This window comes from Cucumis melo, chromosome 5 (assembly GCF_025177605.1).
Source record: "Cucumis melo cultivar AY chromosome 5, USDA_Cmelo_AY_1.0, whole genome shotgun sequence".
NCBI lineage: Eukaryota > Viridiplantae > Streptophyta > Magnoliopsida > Cucurbitales > Cucurbitaceae > Cucumis > Cucumis melo.
This window is the reverse complement of record NC_066861.1, coordinates 1,432,115-1,457,358: the sequence shown is the minus strand read 5'-3', so window position 1 is coordinate 1,457,358 and position 25,244 is coordinate 1,432,115. Positions and strand designations below refer to the sequence as shown.

Here is a 25,244-nt window from a genome sequence, read left to right as displayed (position 1 = left end):
CTGACGAAGGTAGATAATTTATTTAAGACAAAGTTAGAAATCCACTCATCTCTCTATAGACGTAAGAAAGAAAAGCAGGAACAAGATAGTCATCTATTACTATGCATCAAGGTAACCTAAAATAAGTGAAGAGCTAACCTATCTGTACAACGCGAGTACCACATAGTAGATAGACACATGGTTGGAGAGAGTTTAGGCTTTGATGTCATTAACAACGCCCGACAACTCGTATAAATCCAGGTTCTTATGAGTTAAAGCACCAATAACATCATTATAGTGGATCTCAACATAAATTAAGAATGGGACCCAATAGTGAAGCTATCAACAAAAGCACTCGAATCTCTCACAAGAACAAGGTTTCAAGGATATTGGTGATAGATGCAAAAGAATCATGAACCATCAGCCAATTCTACAAGCATTCTCACGAATTTTTCATTCAACTGTTGATAATTAATTTATAAACTTCTATAACTATCCAATGTTAGGTTGAAAATGTACTATTAGCAACTAATTTACAAAACTGTATCATGTTAAAAATATTGATTGTGTGTTGTGATCTACCAAATGCATATTCATTAAAATATAATAACATAAAATAAAATTTGAATCATCTACAAAGATTCCATTAATCATTTGTTTGTTATGCTCGAGAAAAAAGCATTATTTATACTTTATAAAAAACTATGATACAAAATTCATTACGCTCAGTTTTTCCATCGAGTACAAATATCTTACCAATTTTTCTTTTTATTATTATTTATACATATTTGAAAACTATTTGGTTTCGTATTATCATTTACTACTTTATAAATTTATTTGTTTTGTTACCAAATTCTATAAAATGTTTTCAAATTTCAATTTTTTTTGTCAATTTGTCAATTTTCTTCTATTTTTTGAAAAACTCTCTAAAAAATTATAAAAAATATAAAATTTTAGAATTACATAATTTAATAAGTCAACAAATTTTAGAAAACGGGATATTACCGGGAAAGAGTTCTGGTTCTTTCTCACTCGAGTAGTTCCGTGAGGTTTGATGAAGCTTTTCACTTCAGCGGTGCACTGAAATTCATGGAGCGACCTCAGATCTTATTTCTGATTCTCTTCATTTCTTCACTCTGTTTTATCGCAGAATCCGATCAGGTACGTCGAACCGTTGATCGACTTTCATTTTACGGTTGACTTCTGATCGGTATACCAGAAAAAAGGAAGAAATATGGGATGTTTAATTCATCGGCGAAGAGAAATACGATCTTCCTTGTGTTTCGATGCATTGGATTAGCGATTTTAATTTATGGAAAACACGAATCTCATTATTACGGTATCTTTTCTCAATCATATTTCAGTTTTGTGACGCCGGTATTGGAATTGATAAGTCAACATGTGGTATAACATCGTCGTCGAAGCTACTGATAAAGGGTGGGACTGTTGTGAATGCTCATCACCAGGAGGTTGCTGATGTTTATGTGGAAGACGGGATTATTGTTGCTGTGAAGCCTAATATCAAAGTATGTTTTATTAATAATACGGTGAAGCAGTTCACTGTGGTGTGAGTTTGTGACTTCAAAAGCTTTGGTTTATGAATCGCTGTTACTCTTGATCTGTGTTGTTGAATGTTTTAATATCCACTGTTAACTCGTTTAATTGCCAATAATAGGTTGGAGATGATGTTGCAGTCCTAGATGCCACTGGAAAATATGTCATGCCAGGTTAAATTACAAACGATGCTTGTTTCCTGCTTTTAAGTTTGTAAAACACGCCTTAAAGAGTATTTGCATAAATTTTAATGACGGAAATGCCTAGACACTTCAACCTCCCACGGCTACTACACTCAATTGCATCCCCAATGCCCCCCTTATTGTAAATTGTTCAAGAAATCTTGTCTCATCAGACTGCTTCAGATTAATTTATAGCCTCACTAAAGTTTCACGAATGCAATATGCGTAGGACATGAAGCGGGGTGAAAGAGTGAGTCTGGTGTTGCAATGATGTAGTTTTGTGCATGCTTATAGGCACTTTTTGGTTTAGTCCATAGGATTTTGGGAAGAGAGAGGAGTTATGAATCTTGTCCTCAATACCTACTTCTCACACATTTCCTGTGAATATTAGTAAATTTTTTCGGTACATGCATAAAATAGATGTTTTATTCCATCCGGAGTATTTGAATCAGTTCACTTTCAGTTTTCTATTTAATTTCTAATGTTAGAATCAGAAAAATATGTGGTACACTTTGATGTTGTTGATTGAAACCTTCTTCTCCTGAAATTTTTGGCAGGAGGAATTGACCCTCACACACATCTAGCTTTCGAGTTTATGGGTACTGAGACGGTTGATGACTTCTTCACTGGTCAGGCTGCAGCATTAGCTGGTGGAACTACGATGCACATTGACTTTGTTATTCCAGTGAATGGAAGCCTATCAGCAGGGTTTGAATCGTATGAGAAAAAAGCAAAGAAATCGTGCATGGATTATGGTTTTCATATGGCAATCACAAAATGGGACGAAGTTGTTGCACAGGAAATGGAAATCATGGTGAAGGAGAAGGGTTATTATTTTTCATCTTAAGCCAATAAACCATAGATCATATTGCCTTCATCTTGAAATATCATTTCAAGTTTTCTGATCAATATTAATTCTTCACATATTCTGACTTTCAGGGATAAATTCTTTTAAGTTCTTCTTGGCATACAAGGGGGCATTAATGATCAGTGATGAGCTCTTGCTACAAGGATTGAAAAAGTGCAAATCTCTTGGTGCCTTGGCCATGGTACATGCTGAAAATGGTGATGCTGTATTCGAAGGACAGGAGAGAATGATTGAACTTGGTATAACTGGTCCAGAGGGACACGCTCTTTCACGGCCTGCTGTGGTAATTAAACAAGAAGAAAAAGATCTATCAAATTAATTTGCACCACTTGCTCCTCATTGTTATATGCTTGTGCGTCATTCACTTGCCCCTTCTCTATTCATGGGTATTTCTTCCTTTGTGTGTGCTTGAAATTAATGCAGTTAGAAGGAGAGGCAACGTCCCGAGCAATACGTTTGGCTAGTTTTGTGAACACTCCTCTATATGTGGTTCATGTTATGAGCATTGATGCAATGGAAGAAATAGCCAAAGCTCGAAAAGCAGGTGCCATATTCTATTCTATGTTTTAAAATGCCTTCTTATGGTATGCTTAACTTACAGTTGTTAATGAATCAGAAATATCATAGTGTACCTTGTCTATTGGTTTATGCGTGCTGGAAACCATGAGTCTACGAACATCTTCAAAGGCTCTTTCATTTTGTGCGACCCAAATTGTCCAAAAGGGGGCACAAGTACCGTTGCACTTAAGAGCTTTGACATTGTGCGTGAAAAGGTGGCTTTTAAAGAAGAAGGGGAAAAGATCATTTCTAGGGCTAGGAAAAGATTTTTCCTTTTGAACCTTTGTGTGTTTGCCTTTGATGTCATTATTTTAAAAATGTCTTTTTACCCCCTAGTTTCGCTGAATCAAATGCAATTCATGTGTCTGAAATGTTTGACTTGTCTTCTCACATGGTTACTTTACTGGCTCCTTTATTTTTTTGCAACCGACTCTATTTTTCCTTCTCACAAAATGTAATGATCCTTCACCGTTGAAATTCTTCTTCTTCTATATGATACTCTATTTTCTTGGGCAGACAGATAACTTTTCTTTTGAACTGCAGGGCAGAAGGTGATTGGAGAGCCAGTTGTGTCTGGGTTAGTTCTAGATGAATCTGGGCTTTGGGATCCTGACTTTGTCACCGCAGCAAAGTAACTAGCTGTTCTAGTATTTCTTTTATAACGTTATCCTTATCATGATTTTGGGTCTTTCAAGTAAAAAGTCTAATACATTATGATTGTATCATGCGTCAGGTATGTCATGAGTCCTCCTATTAGACCATCGGGGCACGATAAGGCCCTTCAAGCAGCACTTTCAACTGGAGTTCTGCAGGTTATTATAACTAAGAAAATGAATCATTTGCTATACTGTCGTTGAAAATTCCTGACAAATCAATTTAGTAATGCTATCATTCAAATTTCAGAAGGCAATTATTTACAGCTTGAGTTTTGGTTTCTTATTGTGAATGTGTGTGCCATGTGTGAGCTATTTATGAAAAATTAAGATCTCCAAAAACTATTTTAGTATTGTAATTCTAATAGGTGGATTTATTACTGCAACATTTTTCATTTTCCATGTTAAGATGATGATTATTTCTCAACGTGCTCAAAAAATGCAGCTTGTGGGAACCGATCACTGTGTCTTTAATTCTACACAGAAATCCATAGGAATTGATGACTTTCGAAAAATTCCTAATGGTGTCAATGGTAATTGCTATCTACCTTCTCTCTCCCCCTGTCTTTCTTTCTTCCTCTTCTTTTCTTCATAGGTGTTCTATATTAGCAATCAATGTGAGAACTTGAGAGCTTGGTTATAATGCATATCCAATTCAATTATGATACTTTTCTTGCATCGATGTCTAACAACTTGGAATCTTCAGGCATCGAGGAAAGAATGCATTTGGTATGGAATACAATGGTGGTAAGTTGTACATGCATTTGTTTTCTTCTTTTAGAATAGACAATTAAGTTTGAACTTTCTTACAAATCTCATCCAAAAATCTCTAACGTTCAGGAATCTGGTCAAATATCTGTCCGTGATTATGTTCGAATCACAAGCACGGAATGGTATGTGGTCTTGTTTGAAACACTTTTTTTCTTCTTTTCATTAATCTATAAAAGGTTTGTAACATGTAAAGAAAATAAACTGTTACTTGTCCAAAAAAGAAAAAGAAAGTAGGAATAGTATGTGATCTTGTAACTATTTTATGACTATTAAACTGCTAATTCACCCAAAAGCTTAAGTTGGTGGTTGAAGGCAAATTTAAATATATATCACCAAAAATGACATCCAGAGGAACTGGTCCATTTTTATTTTAGTGTGGCTTTGTATAGCTTTTGAACTCTTTAAGTTTTTTCATATAGTATTTTGCTCACATGATAACTTGATCATAGCTCAACTATTTAAGGCATATGTCTTCTAATTAGAGGTTAGAATTTTGAATCCTGCTATCTCCAATGTCTTAGCACTTGGTTTACTTTGATGAAGTGCCAAACTTAAAAAACTACTCTAAAAAGTCTTTTGAAGTTTTACTGCTAAATGATTTTTGCTGCCTACGTCACCCATGGAGTTGTGAGGTTTACTATTTGCTCAGTGCTAGGATTTTCAATATCTATCCAAAGAAAGGAGCAATTCTTGCTGGGTCTGATGCAGACATAATCATACTCAATCCAAATGCAAGTTTTGAAATATCTGCAAAGCATCATCACTCTAGAACTGACACAAATGTCTATGAAGGAAAGAAAGGGAAGGTAGAAGCTTCAAAACCATGCTTCAGTTCTCTTATGACAATATAATTTTGTGATTTGTGATTTCTTTATGTTTACTTTGTGCTAGATAATTTTAAGAGGTATGGATCGATGATGGGTAACTAGTTATGGTTAGCCTTTAAGAGACTATACTGCCTCAACATCTCTATTTCTTTTGGGAAGGGAAACATAACTTTCCATCGAATAAATGAAAGACTAATACTAAAAAATACATTAAACTTGAAGAGAAGAGAGAAATTGAGAAAAAAGAAGACAGTACTATTGGAATACAAAGAAGTGAAGACACCAATAAGCGAACACTTAAAACCTTACTTACCAACTCAAGAAAAGAAACAAAATCTAGAATACATGTAAACATTACAGCCAAAGCGAACTATAGACCATTGAAGCAGACGAAGAAAGAAGTTCTTTGAGACCTGAAGTGCAAGGATCGTACCACAAAGCAAATCAACTTGTAAACTGCCACCTCCAAGCTTGCAACTATTAGGAAAAAAATTGCAACTTCTTAAGAGCAAAACAATAAGGCTAAGTTGCAAAAACACGAGAATTCCACAATAATATTTCAAGTCATGGACCAAACCACTAAGCTAAACTTTAACTTATGGTGAATAAGATAGACTTGATTCATCTGAAAGCCACATTTTTCATTCAAAGGAGATAATTTGACAGGGATTGTGCGACTTTCTGCTTGAACATTTTCACCATTTTGAACAAGGTATCAAAATCATCCGCAAATTAAACCTTTGAATTCTCCTCAACAAAATCATCTTATGCTAGAGTGTCCATAGTATCCTCACTACTAACACTAACATATTGAATCTCCGTCAGAATCATATCTAGAAAGATTGCTTGTAGGAGGTGGATGACTACAAACTTCTTTAACAAAAGAATTATTTGATGTTGGGATGTTAATGACCGATTGGCTACAATTTGAACCCGGAGGCAAAGGATGCAATTGTCAACCAGCTGTGAATCTTCTATGAAGAGACATATATAGGACTCCTACAGAGCCATCTGGATTGAACTCAAAATGTTTCTTTGCATATGACCCTTTTTTTTCCGGCTGTAAGAAGGAGGATAACATGGAAAGGAAGATCTTCAAACTTCACAGGCTCTTTACCGCCCTTTAAATCAACAGACTGTGGAGTGCTAAATTAACTTCAACATCCTAGTGAACAACTTAGTCATAAATCATAGTTTTGGTATGATTAACTCACGTGACATTTCTAATAACCTTTGGTGGGTCTACCATTTCACTAGGTTGTTATGGTGGAAGGGTTTAACCTTTTTGAATTAGGTTTTCTGCTTAATAACCTCAAGAATTTGGTGAGGATTTCTTTTAACAACTTGGTGCAAATACTTTGTTTTTTAGGAGTAACAAACAACTTGAAGATAGGCAGATTACTGTGTCTAGAAAATTGTGTAAATATTCATGCGATGAACACTATACTTGTGCATTGGCCCTATTTTCAATATTATACTTGCATGCATTTTAAAATTCAAACTGTAGATAATTGCATACTTGTCAAATCTTGTCCAATAGATCATTTTTGGTGTACACAATGTGTCAACATATGTGAACAGTTCGATCTCTTCTAGTCACCATCACATGAATATTTACACAACTTTCTAGACACAGTAATCTGCCCATGTTTTAAGAATGTGTATATTTTTCCCAGGGGAAGGTTGAAGTGACAATTTCTGGAGGAAAGATTGTTTGGGAAAACAATGAGCTAAAAGTTATTCCAGGTGCTGGGAAGTACATAGAGATGCCAGCTTTTAATTATTTGTTTGATGGAATTTACAAGGCAGATGCTCAGTACCTGTCCTCGACTCGTGCTCCGATGAAACGTTTTCATTCTTCAACTTAAACCTTCAATCATCATAGTTTATGAAACCGTGTAATGATAGATAGTTGTTACGGATGGAATAGCTGAGATTGCATGGCCTGTATCCACCATGTACATAGTTGTTACGGATGGAATAACCGAGATTGCATGGCCTGTATCCACCATGTAGATCTATAGCAACTTCTTTTTAAGATACTGCACAGGATATTATGTTATAGCATAGTTTATTTACCTTGTTTTCCTCCATGAAGTAAGAAAATAAATTTCAAGGTTCCATGTTTTATAAGCTAAAGAGCCTAAACAAGATGCAGGGAAGGGGAAATTCGTGCAATTATCCATATGATGAACTTGTCTCATCTACATTTACATGCAAGAAAAAAAAAGGATTGAGAAAAACAGCACGATGTGACAAAAACATAGAGGAGTGAGTTGGCTTCTGTCTCATATCAAGGCCTGATACAACAATTGATGTAGGTCAGAATCTTCTTTTTCTTCTGCTGGATAAGAAAAAAGAAAAGAACAAGCATTAAATTTGCAATATTTATATTAATTTATATGTTTTACAAAAATTATGTTGCAATCACTCACGTTTCTTCGGTCTCTATTTTACTATCAATTTTTAGGTCAATACAGAATCCATCTTGAAATGATCGTTACAAAGCCTGCTATTATAAATGCTATTACAAATATGCTTATGTCCATTGTATAGTAGAACAAGATACTAAGTAAGATAAGAACTGTAGTCTTATTATTTTAAGATAATCGCGCATTACTTTAAAGTTACAGCTGTGGTTAAACTTCGGGAAAAGCTCTAATTACTGGAAGAGCAACTTCACAGAAGGCTATAAATGAAGTTGCCACCATCATGAATAGCATAAAAGTAATCACCCATTAAGGGATATCATACAGCATCTGTTCCTCAGCCTTAGTATCCAACAGGTACTTTCTTCGATACAAATTCTTTTCAGCTTCTGTTATCAAATGTTACATTGAATTCTTGTTTCGTTTTCTTCATTAAGTTTAAAGTTCCGATTGGCCTTTTGAAGAGGACCGTGGGTTTGATAAAGAGCTTAGAGATAATGGATTTAATATGTGGTTAAACTTGAATGGGATTTAATATTTTGTGTGTTTTTTTTTTTTTGACACCCAATTGTTGCTTGTCGGGAGGGTTATCCAAAAAAAAAAAAAAGGCTAGTTGTAGATCTCATTTGAGATTAAAGAGGGAAAAGAACAACTGATGCTGGCAAAAAATAAACATAACTCATTATAATAATTGACAAGAAAAAAGTAGTTGTTTTCTTGAGGTCGGAGGCTCAAGTCCTCTTTTTCCCTATTTTTTGTACTTAAAAGAGAATAGACGAAAGTACTTACTGGGCCAACAGAGTCATCTGGGGGTGGTTGATGATGATGTTGGTGGTGATGGTGGCGGTGTTGGTGTTCATGGTGATGGCGATGGCGATGATGGCGATGTTTTTGGTGACAATGACTTTTATCCATGGCTTCCATTAACTCCCTTTCATTCCCTAGGCTGGTTTTTTTGAACTCAGTTAAGTCAGTTTTTTGTTGTTTTCTATCGGCTCGAGCTCGAGTAAATACAACAGAATAATTGCTTGCTCCTGGCGCATTGTGATCCCAACCCCCAAATTCTGGAACTGATCTCCACCTATTATTCTGCATAAACACACAAATATTCCAACCAAACTTTTAGTTGCATATTCAAAGAGATTCATCATATTTTTCTTCCTCACATCACCAATTTTTATGATTTTGATTGTTTTCTTATTTGTCCATTATGGTTGTTTTTGCCAGGAATTGTTCCAGATGCAAGAGAATCAAATACAAGGATTCTCTTGATTTAGGAGAAGAAAATAAAAAAAAATTTATGATAACTTTTCCATTTTCTATTTTAGAAAAGAAAAAAACTTCGGCTACACTCAATTAAAAGTTATCACGTGAAAATTTATTCTTTTAAAAAATTACTAAAAAAGTATTGTTTTTGTATAGAGAATGGGAAACATGGAGATGCACTTAATCATTGTTCGGACGTTTGAGATGAAATGTTTCTAACTTTTAGCTAAAATTTTGGATGATTAACAATCTCTTAATCAAAATTTTGAACTATTGAGTCTCTATAATTCATTCTACTACCTAATTTTTGTATCTATAATTCATTCTACTTCCTAATTTTGATACAAAAAGACTCCCAAAGTTTCAAGCAAAGACCAAAATATTTAATTAATCAACTTAAAGCATAATCATCCTCTAAATGCTTCTTTTTTCTTAATAATAATATAACATTACTACAAATATACTATTTTAACACGAAAATGAGATTTGATAAAAAGAAAAGGAAAAAAAAAAAAGGAAATGAGAGAATTTTCATAGGAGATTGAACTCCAGATTTCAAACATTGAAAATTTAAATAAATAAACTCATGGGATAAACATTACACAATAACAAAAGAAATTAATGAAATAATGGAGAGGGAAAAAAGAAAAATTAAATTACCTCCTTCCGAGCAGCCATAGCGTGTCGAAGAGGAGAGGTGGAGGTAGGAGGAGACAAACAACAGAGAGGGAAAATGAAGGTGAGAAATCATCTTCTAATTAAAAACCTATATATGTCTGTTCTTAATACAAACAACTTCAAAATAGGGATATCCAAATTAGACACCATCAAAACCAAAACCAAAAGAAAAAGAAAACCAACTGTGATTTCACTTCCTCGTTAAAATAGGTTTCTCCTTTATTTAGTATGAAAGAGAGAGAGAGAGAGAGAGACTTATGGGGCAAAAAAAAAGATAGTTTTTTTGTTATCTAATAATATCATGATAGATTCTTGATTATAGTAAGTACACCGGTTACTCTAATCGTGTTTTGTATATGATTGTAATGTTTGTTTCTAGTTTATCTAACCGTTGTAAAAGTTATAGCCATACGAGATCCGTGAAAACACAATGAATAAATGAACTCAAACATAATCTCGTTTTGTTGTATATCTTTATTTGTTGTTGCTTGAACAACGTTTTATGTTGCTGTTTGAGCTAAAAATTGTATTTTCTTCTTATACCTTTGAATCCACACACATACTGATGGATGATCAATAAACTACCCAACTGTCAATTGTCACAATTGTACTTTTGAAACTTGTTTGAACATGGGTAACGCCTTTTGGTTTTCTATGTATACATCAAATATTTTCTCCAATTGTAACATAAATACATGAGTGTATGATAAATTTGTATTTGTGGGAAGAAAAATATTAAATATAATATTTTCAACAAAGACATATGTGATTAGGTAGTTGAGTGAGGATAAAAAATGAGCAGGAGTGAGCATCGACATTCGAAAAAAAAACAGATCTAAACGACTGAAATCGAACGAACTGATACTTGACAATCAAGTTTTATGAAAAAACAGTAAGTAGGTTTAAGGTAGAGATTTTTAAAAAGCCAAGCCAATTCGACCGAATTTAAAAATATTGTATATATATATATATATATATAGCCTCAGGGTTTCACTTCTTCCTTCATCTTGATCGGAAAAAATCAAATCGACTAAAACCAACCAGCAGTTCGATCGATAGGTTCAGACTGTTGGTGAGAGGTTCTCCTCTTGTAAACCGACCTAATCGGTTTTTGGTAGCGACTTTTGTACAAAATCGCCCCTAAAATTGAGTGCATGCGAGATGCATCCACCGGCAGTTGGCAAATGGGCCGAAGTAGAACCCAGGCCGCTTATCATAGATATCCGAGCCCATAAAAATTGAATGGGCCTGCTCGTAGAAGCCCATTGTAGATAAATACCAAATTAAAATAGAACAAATCATCCTCTCTCCGAAATTTCCCGCATTTCGAATTTTCTCGCAGTTTCTCTTCTCCCAAGCAGGCTCCAAGGAAACCTTCCGCCATGGCCACATTCAGCCTTCCCCGCAAGGGAAATACGAGGCTGCCGCCGGAGGTCAACAGAGTCTTGTTTGTACGAAATTTACCCTTCAACATCACCAGTGAAGAGATGTACGATATCTTCGGCAAATATGGGGCGATACGGCAGATTCGGATTGGTACGAACAAGGATACTAGAGGTACCGCCTTTGTCGTTTACGAAGATATCTATGATGCTAAGACGGCGGTGGATCATCTCTCCGGTTTCAACGTTGCGAATCGGTATCTGATCGTGTTGTACTACCAGCAAGCCAAGATGAGTAAAAAATTCGACCAGAAGAAGAAAGAGGATGAACTCGCTAGGATGCAGGAGAAGTATGGTGTTTCCACGAAAGATAAGTAAAAGGTGTGATATGGAACTTATTTTTCTTAGGATTTTCTTAAGCAATCCTGGAATTGAGTCGAATTGTTTGTTACTTGAAGTTCTCTCTTTCTAGGGTTTAATAACTGTACCAATGTTCTTAATTGCTGGTCATGAGTGGGCGATGGTTACTAAAATTGACTGTTTTTCTTAGTCTCTATCTGTTCCCGTTAATTATAATTAAATTGTAAGCATTTGTTCTTAATACCTATCTGGGCCTTTTCATTTCTCTTATATGGTTGGAGTGCTTGAGTAGTTAACTTCTAAGATATGAATGTTGAAGTTATTACTTTGTGAGTGTGTAGTAAGCCTGGTATCTGTCAGGGGTGTGCAGCGGTTGGTCAGAATGAGTTTTTCGACCACGAACTGCCATCGAACTGAATATGGTCAGTTTAGTAAATGTTCAGACCAACCTCGACTATCCAGAAGTAAAAGTCAGTCAGGTCAACTATATTCTTTAAAATATTTTCCAAAAAAATCCAGTTTGGACTTTTTCGAAACCAACACCAACCGACCTCTTTCTTTTCTGACCAACTTGATTGGCTCCGTTTTTCGGTTTGTCACACTTACCTCCGTTATTTATGGTGGCTCTCATCTAATTGAAATAACGATGCATATCGGATTTCTGCCATCTCGATGAGTTTTGTAGCCATCAAACATCTTACTTATCAGGTTTCACACTTAAAAGCATTCAACTAATATATACTTTGGGATTCCCATCTGTTCTTTCCGAAGCTGATAAAATGGTAGATCATTGTTTGCGCTTGTCGGTGTGCTAGGAAGAAATGACTATGATTTTGCATTGGAAATTGAAATCCAGGACGTCTTTGTGGAAATCTGTTTGCACTTTGCATGATTAGATCTATTTTTGTTGCTCAAAAGGTATTTGTTGGGAACTTGGGAGAGTAATATGGAGGAAGTTTTGGCAAATTAGAGACCAACCTACGAGTAGACAGTATGAATTTGTTATAGCTCTATTTTCCTTCTTTGGGTGTTCTAAAGTAACTTTCTATGATGGAAACTTTTTAGTTTCCAATATTCATATGCTTATAAGATTTATACTATTTTTCCTAGGGCAATCCTTGAGTGGTTCCCAAGATGATACACCCATCTTTATGCCGTCTCATTACACAAAAAAACGAATTAAAAATATTTTGAAAAAAAAATTAAGAAGAATTTGTCATGTAACTAATTATGATTGAACAAATTGGTGGGGTAGACAAAGATATGTGCTTCTTGGGATGTAAAACAAGTATTATATGCATGCCATCTGAATAGCCCTTGCACAACATCCAAGTATCGTAAATTTTATTTTCATAATCGATACTAATCATGCAATAGATTTCCTTAGTTTTCTGTCAGATTACCAGGTATAAAATAAGAGTGAAAGTCAGGATATATCTATCACTCACTTATGTTGACATTATCTTCTATATCAATCTAAGTTCATACCTCTTTACATTCAGCATATTCTTGTGGAGAAGTATCAAAGTTTTGAAGATATACTAAGTACGAAAAAGGCGTTTGTGCTGTTGGTACGAATTCCTATGCAGCCATTTGAGAAAAGGAAGAAAGTCTTGGAGGATGATGGATTAGAAAGGAAGGCATCTTGTTCGCCCTTACCTAAAATTTCTCCCTTTCATGTTTGTTTTTATGTTAAAATTTTGTTGAAGTTTCTGTTTATGTTGTGTTTGGATTTAGATTGTATTTTCACGTTCAGTGTCCACAACTATGATAGATCCTTGAGTATGTTTGAGTAAAAAAAAGTATTGTGTTCGAATCTGCCGTATCGCCCTGTAAGGAGTAATATATGTTAGAAATGTGTTCATTGTGTATTATTTGCCCCGCAAACCACCAAACCCTGAATTATTATTTAGGAAATTTCATTTCATTTTACACCGCTACGTCAACAATTATATTGGTTTAAATTCAGAACTTTTAATATTTAACTAATTTAGAGATTCAATTAAAATTTTGTTTTAAATGATTTAATGTAGAACTTTCATATGTTGTAGTTTGTAAGGGCTAATGGATGTTAAAAAGATGATGGCAGTGATTTTTTTGGAAATAGATTTGAAATTTTGTTATATTTCGTAAATATTTTGATTTATTTTATTATATTCTTTTCACGATTATTTCCTAAGGCATTTGGTATGAAAATTTGTGCAAGTTTACAATCATTTGATCAGTAAATATTTGACTGCTTAGTTTTCTTCGATCAAAAATGCAGTTGCTTTCTACCCTATGTTTAATTGACATCAATTGAATGGTAATCGTTTTGGCTATTTTGTATAGAATCGAATTAACAAATCATCATCACACAAGCCATTTATAAAAGTATGATATAAAGCACAATACAATTATCCAATACTTCCATATATTTCTTGTATACATCCTATTTTTAGAAAGGAATTTCAACTGAACAATCTTAAAGATATCTTTATATATTCATATTGTACCGAAACTGGGTTCAGAACTATTAGCTTTCTTTGTTGAAGGAATACAATTAGACAAATTTCAAAGGAATCAATGTTTCTAATCCGTCAGTCAAGCACAAGATCAATAAATATTCTGCCTAATAGTGGACAGGAACAGCTACAAACATCAGAAAATCACCATTAAATTCTAAGAATGAGGGGTAAGATGTCAACCTTCCCTTTCCTTTTCCTTTCTTTTTCTTTATAAAGGCGACTTTCTATCTCTGAAAGGAACCACCATTCGCACTTAAATATATGCATGCTCGAGATAAAAGTAAAAAAAAACACTTTTTTGCTTCAACCCTTCCCATTCACTTTACATAATTAATGTACAATGAGCATCTGTAAACGTCACCTTCATATTAATTTCTCTTCTGAAGAACAAAACATTTTGGTGGTATTTCTTGTCATTTCCTCCACTTCACTCCCAACAACCAAAATCAAACGAAAACATCACGACGCTTCTTGGGATTTGCTTCTGGGTTTCCTTTTCGCATCATCGCTACAAATTCATCATAGTTGATGCGACCATCCTGTATAAATTATTCCATGAACAAGTTATGCTTGCTCAATTTCTAGCCTAGTACATAATATGGAGTTTCATTTCAAAATTAATTAGCAAAAGGAAGAGTAGCAAATATATTCTTTAAGAAGTATGAGACCATTTAGTTGTTTAGATATGAGATCCTCAACATGCTTCTTCAAGATGATATCTTTTTTGGATTTTGATCAGATCTCAATTTCTTTTTATAAGGTTGTTTGGGCTTTATGCCATGATACTATATTATATAACATAAGGTTTCATCATGAGAGGAGTAGTTCATCTATAAGAAGTGTGAGGTTTTTTTATTTTTCGGACGTGGCATCCTCGACACAGAACAGTATGAAAATGTTGATTTAGTAACTTACATTGTCTGCATCCACTTCAGAAAGGATCTCCTTAATGTCCCTTCCATCATGCATGCCGTATTCTCTAAGAGCTTGCTCCAACTCCTCCGTAGTGATATATCTGAATACAGAACAAAGTTAGAAGTTAAATCATCATGACCACTTTCCTATCCATATCTTAGTGAAAGCTTCAGCAATAGTTGACTTGAATGTGATTCTGTTACCCGCTGTTATCTTTGTCGAAATACTGGAAGGCAGTGTAAAGGTGTTCTTCTCTATCCATTCGGTTCAGGTGCATTGTTGCTGTGATGAACTCATCATAGTCTATGGTTCCATTACCATCAGCATCAGCCTATAGAAACCAGCAAGTAAAAATTCAGATTCAAGCAAGAAAACTCATTTTGTATTGAGAGGGAACAGACACAAGGACTTACGGCTTCCATTAATTGTTTAACTTCATATTCAGAGAGTTTTGTGCCTTGCTTTGCAAGTCCTTGCTTTAGCTCTTCAAGCGTTATTGTCCCGCTGTTATCAGTATCCATGCTCTTGAACATTTGTTTGAGCCCCATGATTTCTTCCTCCGATAGACATCCCGCAATCACCTGCCCCATTTCACACATTATTTATGATTCTAAAATGCTTTGTTAATGTCTCTTCATTTTTTCTTTCTCTAGTGTGGGGGCTGGCTAGCTTGAAACAAAGGGTTCATTATTGCTTACCCGAAGGGCAACTTTCTTGAATTTGTTCATCGCACGGAACTGTTTGAGCCTATTGAGCACCGCATTGTCAAGTGGAGTATCAGGCGCTTCTCCATCCTCCTTAATCCATGGATGATCTGATAGAAAAAGGAATTGATAGTCATATAGTGAGAGGCATTGTTTGATGGTCATAACTCATAATTCATAAAGCTGCCTTTTCTCTACCTAATTTTCCTTCATAGTTTCTCGACCATCCTATAGTTATTTTCATCTTATTCAACTTTATGCAGGTATGAACTTACTTAAAACTTGGAAGGCTGACAATCTCTGCTTGGGGTCTGAATTCAACATCTTCCTTACAAGATCCTTTGCTGCAGGTGATATTGAAGGCCATGGATCACTAGTGAAATCGATGTGACCACGCAAGATCGCATTGAATATCCCGTGTTCAGATTCTGTCATCCAATTTTCACTTATCAAATGATTACTTTTGATAAGGACAACCAAGGAGAGAGATTAACAAAACTATTAAACTACCTGCCCAAAAAGGTGGAACACCACACAGTAAAATATATAGCATAACTCCAACACTCCAAATATCAACTTCAGGTCCATATCTCCTTTTCAACACTTCTGGGGCAATGTAATATGCACTACCAACAATATCCTTGAATACCTCTCCTACATAACAACAACATTCATACCAGAACAAGAACATGATAAATCAGGCATCGCAAGATGACATATAAGTAAAACAGAAACAATAAGATCATTGAACAAACCTTGCTTATAGAACACTGACAAACCGAAATCAGTAGCCTTAAGTGGAGAATCCTCGTCTTTACTGAGCAAGAGGAAGTTTTCAGGCTTAAGATCTCTATGAATAACCCCCATGGAATGACAAGTATGAACAATCTGGACAATAGTCCTGAGCAAAGAAGCCGCGGCTCGCTCTGTATAATGGCCTTTGGCAATGATACGATCAAACAACTCTCCTCCAGCGCACAATTCCATAACTAAATGAACAGAATGCTTATCTTCATAAGCTCCTTTAAGCTCGACAATATTAGGTTGACCAGTTAAATGATGCATAATCTGGACTTCCCTCCTAACATCTTCAATATCTTCTTTATTTACAAGTTTCCTCTTAGCAATGGTTTTGCAGGCCAACTGTTCGCCAGAAGCCTTATGAGTACATAAATGGGTTACCCCGAATTGACCCCTTCCCAGCTCCTTACCAATGGAGTAAGTAGATCGAACATCTTCCATCGGCCGCCCTAAAACAGTACCGATCTGAGATGGCTTCGAAGGTTTGGTGGAAGCCGCCGGAGAGGCAGAAGGAGGAGTTTTACTAGATGGGTTATTAGTGGAATTTCCGTGATTGGTATTTCCGCCATCATCCTTCGAATTATCAGCGTTGTTGGATTCTTCCTTGACGCTGGTGGCAGGAGCCTCGTCGGGGTTTTCACGAGAGCAACAGTTGCCCATGGCGGAGGAGCGGGAGGTGGGGTAGGTGGCGGTGGCGGTGGGCTAGGGTTGAGGAATTGTAGGTGACAAGATTGAATGGGGAATTGGGGGAGAACCAAAGGTGAGCGAGAGAGAAAAATCCATGTATAGAGAATGAGAAAGAAAGAGAAAAAGAAGGAAGAAAAATGGTGGAAATTGAGGAGAAGACAGGTTGGAAGAAACTGATCCAAACATGGAGGATTGATAGAGAGCAATTTTAGGAAGAAGCCATTGACATTGTCTTCTCATTTCCTCCCTTTCCATTTCTAAGGTTCTCAGCTTTTCCCGCTCCTTTTCAACGGTTTTTTTTTTTCCCTTCTTCCTTTTCTGTTTGAACGTTTTCTTTCTCTTTCTTTCTTTCTTTCTTTTGGTAAAATATAGTGTTGTATTGTATGTTGAAGTTTGCAACTCTTTTTTCCGGTGTTGAATTTTCCTCTATCATAATTTTAATGAATCTTAAGTTCAACTTTTCAAAATCCTTTTTTTAATGGAATGGATTAAATGATAAAATCGTTTTCAAATATATATATAAAAAAATTAACAAAAATATCTACTAATACAACAAAATATTATAATTTATTTTCTGTAGTCCCTGCTATCTGTGTCTATTTTAACACTAATATAAACATTGATAGATTTAATACAGGCTCAAGGATCGACCTTCGACTTCATGCTCTTTATACATATAAATTGAGATAATATCAATGCAAGTAACTAGCCTAATAGTAAAACTGTATTTCATGTCTTTCAAGTTCCACTCCTTACATATTTTTTTTCCAGAAATTGTAAAGTCCTTGTCAACGAAGTTTCTGTACATAATACAAAAGGGATATATGTAGTTTATTAATAATGTGTTAGACACGTTCATGGAGGATAGCAATTTTGTTACAAAAAATGTTTTCATAACACAAAGTATTGTCATTATGGTTAAAAGAGTTATCTAAACTTGAGAGTCATGAACATAAATAACTATAAACAATAAAATACACTAAATACAAATTCAATTTATGAGTCGTTGCTCTAGTACTTGGTTGTTTGTGGCATTATATGACAAATTCAAAACATTACAATATATATACTATCATATTTTATTATAATTTTAAATATATTGATTGGTTTTTCATTTAAAATACTCTTCATAAATAATAATAATAATATTATGAATCTGATCGCTATATCGGTAATTTTTCTTAGAATAATAAAATAGATTGTAGGGCATAAGATATTAAGAAGAATAACTCGCAAACAATTCAAAACAAAGCAAATCAAGAATCAATATACGATGGAGAAACCCAAAGTCGCAAATGAATTTAACATCATAGAGACAAAAATTTCAACAAAAATAAAAAAGAGAGGTTGATCCAAACATATTTTACTGAATAAGACATCGATTACGATTTTAGAAGTCGAGGATTCAAATTTTCGATCGTACAATTGTTAAACTAAAAAATACAATGAAGAGAAGGGAAAGGGGCAGTATCTCAGTAGGTGGGAATCGATGGATCAACTTTGAGAGAGTATGCATGAATTCCTCCACACACATTGTAGACTTTCTTGAAACCCTGAATATTAGAAGTAAGAATAAATGAATATTGATAAAGCTATACCTTTCAATATGTGTATTATACATATATTGATAAATGTTAACCAATATATTATAATATAAAAAGGTAAGAACTAATGAGATAAACCAAGTAATTTGCGGAATTGGCCCTAAAGTCTCTTCCTCTTCTATGCTATTTATAACCAAATATGGTAACAGTCTGACTACCTAATTTCTAGCATATACTTAATATCCTAATAACACTCAAATCTAATACCATTTCTATCGATATCTTTGGGTCACAGGCTTAAACGAGTGAGATGCAGTAGGAAGCTGATAAACTTAGTTGTTTTTTGTACTTCTTTGCAATTCAACTAAACTCACTGAACAATCTGTCCAACTCTACGATACTGAAGTGTCGAGGAGACTTGTAGAATATTAAATACTAAGTAGGTGACTACTATAGTTTTGATTCATTCCCTCTAGAGTTTTTATTACATCTTGATGGCTTTATAAGAAATGTGATTAAAAATACTTGTTCCAGGGCTTGAGGGAGAGACAAAAAAGAATTACCAATGAAGTATATAAATGACATTTGACAATCTCTATAATGCATTTAGGGGAAATTTCAATGTGATATTACCTGCGATTGTAAGTATTTTGCGACCTGCATCGACCTCACTCCATGGTGACACTGCACTCATAGGCAAACAAAGTTTCAAAAATCTCACTCATATAGAAAAACGGTAGATTTTCAAAATGGTAGGCTGAAATTCCTACCATTGAGCCAACCCATGATGGTTGAACCCATGACCTCTTAGTTCTTTATTATTGTGGCACCCACGATGGAAAATTTAATTATCTGTGTTGAATTCTAAGATTTTGAATTATATAAATTTATAGATTATAACCTAAACTCCTATTGAAACTCAATCAGATCAAACTTAACTAGAAATTTTACAGGTTTCAAATATATCCAAAGATAGAATGATGATGTGTTGGCCTATTTCACCCTAAAAATATATCCAATATTTTACATGGTTCATAATTATACCAAGACATGCAAACATCAACTTAAAAGGAATCCAGGATGTCGTGTCCACTTGCTTATCTGTCCCTCGTAACATGAAAGTCAGAAACCAATTAGAATATAATGGAAAAATCTCTTTCTTACTTGTTCTTTTTGTTTACTATGAAACCATCAAAGAGGATTTTCGTGATATCTTTTTAAAGTAACGCGGAGCCAACTATTTCTTTTCAAACAAAAAAAATTCTAAAAGAAAGTATATATATATACCATTACGTAAGTATCCTTTTCAGGATCGAACTTCGTAGTTACTTCTGGACCCCAGCTTCCAAATTGGCGAAGAGGTAGTACCTGAAAAGCTGGCAAAGAAGCCTGGTCCCTGTAAAGGAAAAGAGTTCAGGATAGCTTCATATATAATATAATATGGAATTAATCTCTCTTTTTATTCTTATTTCTTTTCCTTTTACGAGACAATGTATGAGAGGAAAATAAAATTTCCCGTACAATTTAGAAATATCAGACATAGTTAGCAAGATCAAGATGGCACCACACAAACAAGTGGTATATGCATTTTGGTTCATTCAAATGCCTCAGTCTGAATGATTTATTTCTTTGATGCAATTAAGTATTTTAGTTTCTGTCATCTTATTTTGTGTGTGTAGAAATTTATAGCTATTTTTTTAGAAGAACGGAAAGAGAATTTTTCATTGATATAATGATGTACACAAAATAAGATCACACACACAACCCTCAATAATGGGCAAGTTCATGGTTTCGGACTAACACTCCCGAACCTATTGGCAAGTCCACAGTTTCTTGATCAGTATAATTTTTGTGGTACAAAGTAATCGAAGTCTATTTGTTGCAACTAAGGTAAGATCAAATGTTTGAATTTAGATGAACACCTTTGCCATTTTTGTTGGAAGCCAAAAGGAGATCCTAAAAAACATACATGAACCCAAGGAAAAGAGGATATAAAAAAAGTAGAGGAACAAATACATACACTTCTTCAGGTTCTCGGACATCAATCAACTGTGCCTCATTCAAGAAATTTGGATCTTGCATTTTCAAATGAAGCTCCTCGGGTTGAATGTCCCGAAGTACCGATCCTTCTCTAAGAGAAAAATTTGCAAATGTGCAAAATATTATACAATGATGCAGTCTCGCCGTCTATGTTTTCAAGAAATTCAAGAAGAAAATTGTCTTGATGGCATACCTCTCAGATAGAACTTGCAATAAATGCCATCCAAACTTTGTTTTACATTTTACTACTTTGTTTAAGGGCGCATTAAAGGCAGCCTCCTCGAACTCTGGTACCTGGACAGACGTCATCACAAAAGATCTATCAAGCTATGGATAAAGAAAAACGATAAAGCAAAAAACCATAAGGAATGAGCAGCAGCATATGTTGCAATTCAGACACGAAAAAGAAATGGATGAAGAATCCCATAAGAAAAGATAAGAGAAAGAAGCAAAAACTGTAAAAAGCTTAACCATCTCTATACACAAGGGATAGGAAATACCAACTACAATCTTACATTGGAGTGTTCTTTCACCATAGCTATGAAATCCGAAGAACTGACCATAACCACACATCGTTTGAAAAATAATCATAGTTTTAAGTTCTTTAATTTATAAGAATGTGGGAGAAAATTAAATCATCATAATCCGTACCATTTGCCCCTTCTTCACCCATCCAAGCATTCCCCCTTCTTCTTTGGATGGACAGAGTGAGTATTCCACGGCAAGATCGCTTAGATCTTCACCTGAATTCAGCAAAGGAAAAAAGGACATGAGACATTTATTGAACGTTTAGTCTGAACAACAAAAAATTTATGTAAAAGATCAAAACCATGTCCATATGATGTAAAATTTGTAATATTGACTATTGAGCGTCCTCTTGATATTTAATGGAAGCATGTTCCATGCCCGAAGGGAGGGAAAAATAAGCGCCACTTAAATTATACAACTTCAGACAGTACTCTTATTAGGAGGTGGTAAGATGAAGGGATTTATATAATGTTTATATTGGGTAATACTAACCGCCGGTAATTCTTTGCTGAAGTTCCAATAAGAGCTTAATATCATCTTCTTTAACAAGCAAGTGCTGGACCAATAGTTCCCTACCATCTTCACTGCCTCCAGTAGAACTAAAAGACGCTGAGGGTATAAAGCAAATGAGCACAAAAATAAATCATACGATCTAATGGTACTTGTAATTGCACCCATGTGTAGCTACATTGCATCTATTTCTCAGGTGAATAAATAAGCACTTGAGTTTAGTTATTTAACTCACTTCCCTCATATATTTGGAATTTGTTATAGGAGATAGATTTCATAAATCAAAAACATCCAACGACACTGAAACAAATAAATTGAAGGATGAAAACTATTATGGGAGCCCGTGGCAGGTACAGTCAAAATATGAAAATAATAGAGAAATGGGATCATAATAAAAATAATATCTTTAGTTGAATTTGCTTGATCATAATAAAAATGATAGAGAAATGCGATCTCACTGGAACCTTAAACTGCTAGATGGCACCATTGTGTTCAAAATATGAAATTGTGTTTCCATTTACAATCTAATAATTAAATTTCTTTCTTTCTAGGACTCTTCCTTTTAAATGTAAACAGAGTTCATAAGCAACCAATTTTACTTCGGAATTAGAATCAGGTAAAAAAAATGTCAGCATTAATAAAAATAACTACAAATTTTTATATTCTTAGTTAAGTAGTGTCCATGTTCCGTTACCAGATAAATACTCAAATTCTTGGAAATTTCCCTTTTACCACAACACTTCCGTTCCATTACATAAATTACAGGACAAATTAATGTAAATTTAAGGCTTCTAAGATGAAGAGTATCATAACAAGTCTATAGTCCAAACAATTCCTTCCCATTTCTTCAAAGCCATTAATCTTCCGCAATCTTGTAAAGGGATGGCATCAACAAAATACGTGTTCAACTTAATAACCAATTTATTTTCTCTGCACTTCTTAAGAAACTTCCAATACAAAACTTAAGTTGTGGTCATATATTTTTCAGCAGTTCTCCACTCAATCTGTGAGAAGAAGTTTGCCTCTTTTTCTTTGTGGAAAAAGACTGTTCATCGAAGGTTGGTTGAATTTCCACACGGACCATGAATGTGGACCAATCCCAAACCCATCAGCTCCCACAGAAGTCAATGTTTTTTAAACAAAACAAATTGAATGTACAAAATAGTTTATCTTATGTTAACGAAGCTCTTCATTGTACTTCTTCTCATAGTGCAGAGATATTATTAATCCTCTTGATATTGTCCTCCGATATCTCATCTACTAAATCCAGTAGCTCTATGCAATAGTATATACTTCATCCGTTCATCAATTACTCCTTAGGTCAACGCAAAAACTAATATATGTTTGCAATTCAGGAAATGAGCTCAGACAACTAACACTTCTAACCATGTGTGAAATAAGTAAAACTGTTCCACCCACATCTCTCATATTAGTCAAAGATGAAATAAACTAAAATTCCAGGCGCATTTCTACAAATCTTTAAATCAACGAAGGATGGATAGAATCTCTGAAGAAACAACGAAACTGACCTGTTACTTTATAGCTTGGATGATGAAGAGACGTCGGACGAATCAAGAGAGGTTTAACGTGTTTGAAGCTTTTGCTAACATACGAGGAAAATGAAGCATAAATTGATGCAGAATGAAGATTCGAGTGATGAGAAATGAAAATAGCGGGAATCCAACACTGCCTGAAGGCGTTGAAAACCGGAGATGCTAATGGAGGCAAACGATTGCACCTCATCGTTGATTGTTTCACTTGAACTACACTGACGCTTCTAATTTCCGGCGAGTCTCAGTTAAAAAAAGTGCTTATCGCCGCCGTAGCCGGCGCCCGCGGATGCAATTTCGCTCCGGTTTGGCAGGCTCCCCACTCGCGAGTTTAATCTTCGCCGTGTAGTGAATATGTCTATCCAATATAACATTGGAATTTACGGCTTTTTTCTTTTTTCTTTTTTACCTTTAACTATAATTAATTAATATTGAATAAATTTTAATTGCTTTTTTTTTTTCATTAATGCAAATTATTAATGGTTTCTTTAAAACGACGCTAATGAGTATTAACAATTTTAATCAAAATAAGTTTGTTATCTACTCTAACTTAAATTAATAAAAATAATTTAATGAGTCGGAGAAAAAAGTAACGTGGATAAACTATTTAGACAAAATCAACTATAATAAGTTTTTGTTTTATTATACTTGATTTTTGTATGAAATGTAAATATTTTGTCAAATGTCTTATCTTTTACAATTTTCTTATTAAAATTCTTACTTATTTAAAATATAAATTTGTCGATGTAGGGTGAAAATGGTAAAATTTAAAAGAAATATATGCATGAAAGATACGGTGACTTGTGGTAATGTAAATCAAGGCTTAAATTTTCAGTTAATTAATTACTATTAAGCTGAGTTTATGATGAAATGTAGTTGGTAAACATGTATTTTTAGTAAATAGTTTATATATTTGATGGTAACGGCTAAAATTGAACAACACATGTCAATTTTAAAATAACAAGATTTATCCATAAATAGTGTGCAATGTGACATTATTGAGACATATCATTGGATATAGAAAATCATAATCTAAATAATCAACGTGTCACAGCGTAATTCATGATTGAATAACTTGAGTGAAACGGTATCATGATGAGAATTACTTGCTTTTTATTAATGTACTACTATTAATTTTATGACATATTGTCTTTCCAAATTTGACAACTGTCGACTTATATTTATTGTTATCTTCAATCATCTATCTCAATTACTACGAGATTATACTTAGCAATTATCACAATGAAAATGTGTTGTTGGTTTTGTAAAACAAACATTTTGTCATGTATTCGATCTTTAACATACGACCAATCACAATCGAATATTTTTCGACACAATCATTTGCAATTAACGCTTTTGTAACGTTTTTTTTTTTTTTTTTTGTGAGATTGCGAACTCACATCTAGACGACTCAGTAAGTAGAGTCGCTTTAAAATACAATTACATTTATATTAATTATACTATGTTTCTTCCAACAAAATTTGAGGCAAAAAGGATTGAGCATTGTGGTTTATATCTATTGAACTATTCATTTTATTTTTACAAGAAAATATAAAACTAAATATATATAGTAGTTTAAAAATGGTTAAGTCCGGTTTCAACTTGCTTTTAAATTTCTCTAAAATGGGTTGATTTTTTTTTTTTTTATTTGGTTTTTACTATAACTAATTTATTTTTTAAAAAGGTTGTTTCCAAAATATATAAAAATACTTACAAATTTACCAAAATGTCATCATCCATCAACAGTAGACTACCATTCATAACTATTGGTGATAAGTGACGGAAGTCTATCGAAGTTTACTTTTGATAAACATTAACATTTTTTTATATATTTATAAATAATTTTAATAAATTTGTCACTCAAAAATAGTTTTAAAAAGGGTAATTTGTGTCACTTAAAAATAGTTTTAAAAAGGGTAGTTTTCATAAATATAACAAAACATTAAACTAT

The 25,244-nt window shown here is 34.1% G+C and overlaps 5 protein-coding genes across 7 annotated transcripts; 2 read left to right on the top strand and 3 right to left on the bottom strand.

The window, feature by feature from the left end:
- The first annotated feature begins 961 nt into the window (after positions 1 to 961).
- Positions 962 to 7,525, top strand: LOC103491465 (dihydropyrimidinase). The gene is made up of 13 exons (XM_008451423.3): positions 962 to 1,140; positions 1,344 to 1,505; positions 1,655 to 1,706; positions 2,273 to 2,542; positions 2,655 to 2,866; positions 3,007 to 3,127; positions 3,685 to 3,772; positions 3,875 to 3,953; positions 4,240 to 4,327; positions 4,501 to 4,541; positions 4,635 to 4,687; positions 5,215 to 5,371; positions 7,069 to 7,525. Exons 1-13 carry the CDS (start codon positions 1,069 to 1,071, stop codon positions 7,258 to 7,260), a joined length of 1,587 nt encoding a protein of 528 aa, XP_008449645.2. The 5' UTR covers positions 962 to 1,068; the 3' UTR covers positions 7,261 to 7,525.
- On the bottom strand, positions 7,499 to 9,937 carry LOC127149481 (uncharacterized). 3 transcript variants are annotated; one of them, XM_051085114.1, is made up of 3 exons: positions 9,748 to 9,935; positions 8,611 to 8,910; positions 7,499 to 7,736 (listed from the first exon to the last, which is right to left on the bottom strand). In XM_051085114.1, the coding sequence occupies exons 1-3, from the start codon at positions 9,763 to 9,765 to the stop codon at positions 7,686 to 7,688; spliced, it is 369 nt and encodes a 122-aa protein (XP_050941071.1). In that variant the 5' UTR covers positions 9,766 to 9,935; the 3' UTR covers positions 7,499 to 7,685. The 3 variants fall into 3 exon arrangements, with proteins under 3 accessions (XP_050941071.1, XP_050941072.1, XP_050941073.1); XM_051085115.1 differs by having other exon boundaries at positions 7,499 to 7,733; positions 9,748 to 9,932; XM_051085116.1 differs by lacking the exon at positions 7,499 to 7,736 and adding an exon at positions 7,823 to 7,901 and having other exon boundaries at positions 9,748 to 9,937.
- Positions 9,938 to 11,058: 1,121 nt separating this feature from the next.
- On the top strand, positions 11,059 to 13,439 carry LOC103491466 (splicing factor 3B subunit 6-like protein). The gene is made up of 2 exons (XM_008451425.2): positions 11,059 to 11,528; positions 13,010 to 13,439. The coding sequence occupies exon 1, from the start codon at positions 11,148 to 11,150 to the stop codon at positions 11,523 to 11,525; it is 378 nt and encodes a 125-aa protein (XP_008449647.1). The 5' UTR covers positions 11,059 to 11,147; the 3' UTR covers positions 11,526 to 11,528; positions 13,010 to 13,439.
- Positions 13,440 to 14,139: 700 nt separating this feature from the next.
- On the bottom strand, positions 14,140 to 17,361 carry LOC103491467 (calcium-dependent protein kinase 2). Its single transcript, XM_008451426.3, has 8 exons — positions 16,389 to 17,361; positions 16,144 to 16,287; positions 15,909 to 16,061; positions 15,628 to 15,743; positions 15,343 to 15,510; positions 15,133 to 15,260; positions 14,930 to 15,029; positions 14,140 to 14,553 (listed from the first exon to the last, which is right to left on the bottom strand). The coding sequence occupies exons 1-8, from the start codon at positions 17,092 to 17,094 to the stop codon at positions 14,461 to 14,463; spliced, it is 1,608 nt and encodes a 535-aa protein (XP_008449648.1). The 5' UTR covers positions 17,095 to 17,361; the 3' UTR covers positions 14,140 to 14,460.
- A 1,107-nt stretch (positions 17,362 to 18,468) lies between these two features.
- Positions 18,469 to 23,644, bottom strand: LOC103491468 (rhodanese-like/PpiC domain-containing protein 12, chloroplastic). Its single transcript, XM_008451427.3, has 8 exons — positions 23,273 to 23,644; positions 21,726 to 21,842; positions 21,357 to 21,448; positions 20,899 to 20,999; positions 20,686 to 20,796; positions 19,953 to 20,061; positions 19,299 to 19,349; positions 18,469 to 18,674 (listed from the first exon to the last, which is right to left on the bottom strand). The coding sequence occupies exons 1-8, from the start codon at positions 23,484 to 23,486 to the stop codon at positions 18,594 to 18,596; spliced, it is 876 nt and encodes a 291-aa protein (XP_008449649.2). The 5' UTR covers positions 23,487 to 23,644; the 3' UTR covers positions 18,469 to 18,593.
- Between the last annotated feature and the right edge of the window lie 1,600 nt (positions 23,645 to 25,244).

What these genes read in the sequence shown, in the direction of transcription:
- LOC103491465 (XM_008451423.3), top strand. Translation starts at nt 1,069, where the DNA reads ATGGAGCGACCTCAGATCTTATTTCTGATTCTCTTCATTTCTTCACTC. An exon ending in GACTTTGTCACCGCAGCAAA is followed by an intron (nt 3,773 to 3,874) that starts GTAACTAGCTGT and finishes ATCATGCGTCAG; the next exon opens with GTATGTCATGAGTCCTCCTA. An exon ending in CGAATCACAAGCACGGAATG is followed by an intron (nt 4,688 to 5,214) that starts GTATGTGGTCTT and finishes CTATTTGCTCAG; the next exon opens with TGCTAGGATTTTCAATATCT.
- LOC103491466 (XM_008451425.2), top strand. Translation starts at nt 11,148, where the DNA reads ATGGCCACATTCAGCCTTCCCCGCAAGGGAAATACGAGGCTGCCGCCG.
- LOC103491468 (XM_008451427.3), bottom strand. Translation starts at nt 23,486, where the DNA reads ATGAGGTGCAATCGTTTGCCTCCATTAGCATCTCCGGTTTTCAACGCC. An exon ending in TCAGCAAAGAATTACCGGCG is followed by an intron (nt 21,449 to 21,725) that starts GTTAGTATTACC and finishes TGCTGAATTCAG; the next exon opens with GTGAAGATCTAAGCGATCTT. An exon ending in TTGCAAGTTCTATCTGAGAG is followed by an intron (nt 20,797 to 20,898) that starts GTATGCCATCAA and finishes TTTTTCTCTTAG; the next exon opens with AGAAGGATCGGTACTTCGGG.
- LOC127149481 (XM_051085114.1), bottom strand. An exon ending in CAGATGACTCTGTTGGCCCA is followed by an intron (nt 7,737 to 8,610) that starts GTAAGTACTTTC and finishes TTTCTTATCCAG; the next exon opens with CAGAAGAAAAAGAAGATTCT.
- LOC103491467 (XM_008451426.3), bottom strand. Translation starts at nt 17,094, where the DNA reads ATGGGCAACTGTTGCTCTCGTGAAAACCCCGACGAGGCTCCTGCCACC. An exon ending in TTCGACAAAGATAACAGCGG is followed by an intron (nt 15,030 to 15,132) that starts GTAACAGAATCA and finishes TTCTGTATTCAG; the next exon opens with ATATATCACTACGGAGGAGT. An exon ending in CTGAAGTGGATGCAGACAAT is followed by an intron (nt 14,554 to 14,929) that starts GTAAGTTACTAA and finishes TAATTTATACAG; the next exon opens with GATGGTCGCATCAACTATGA.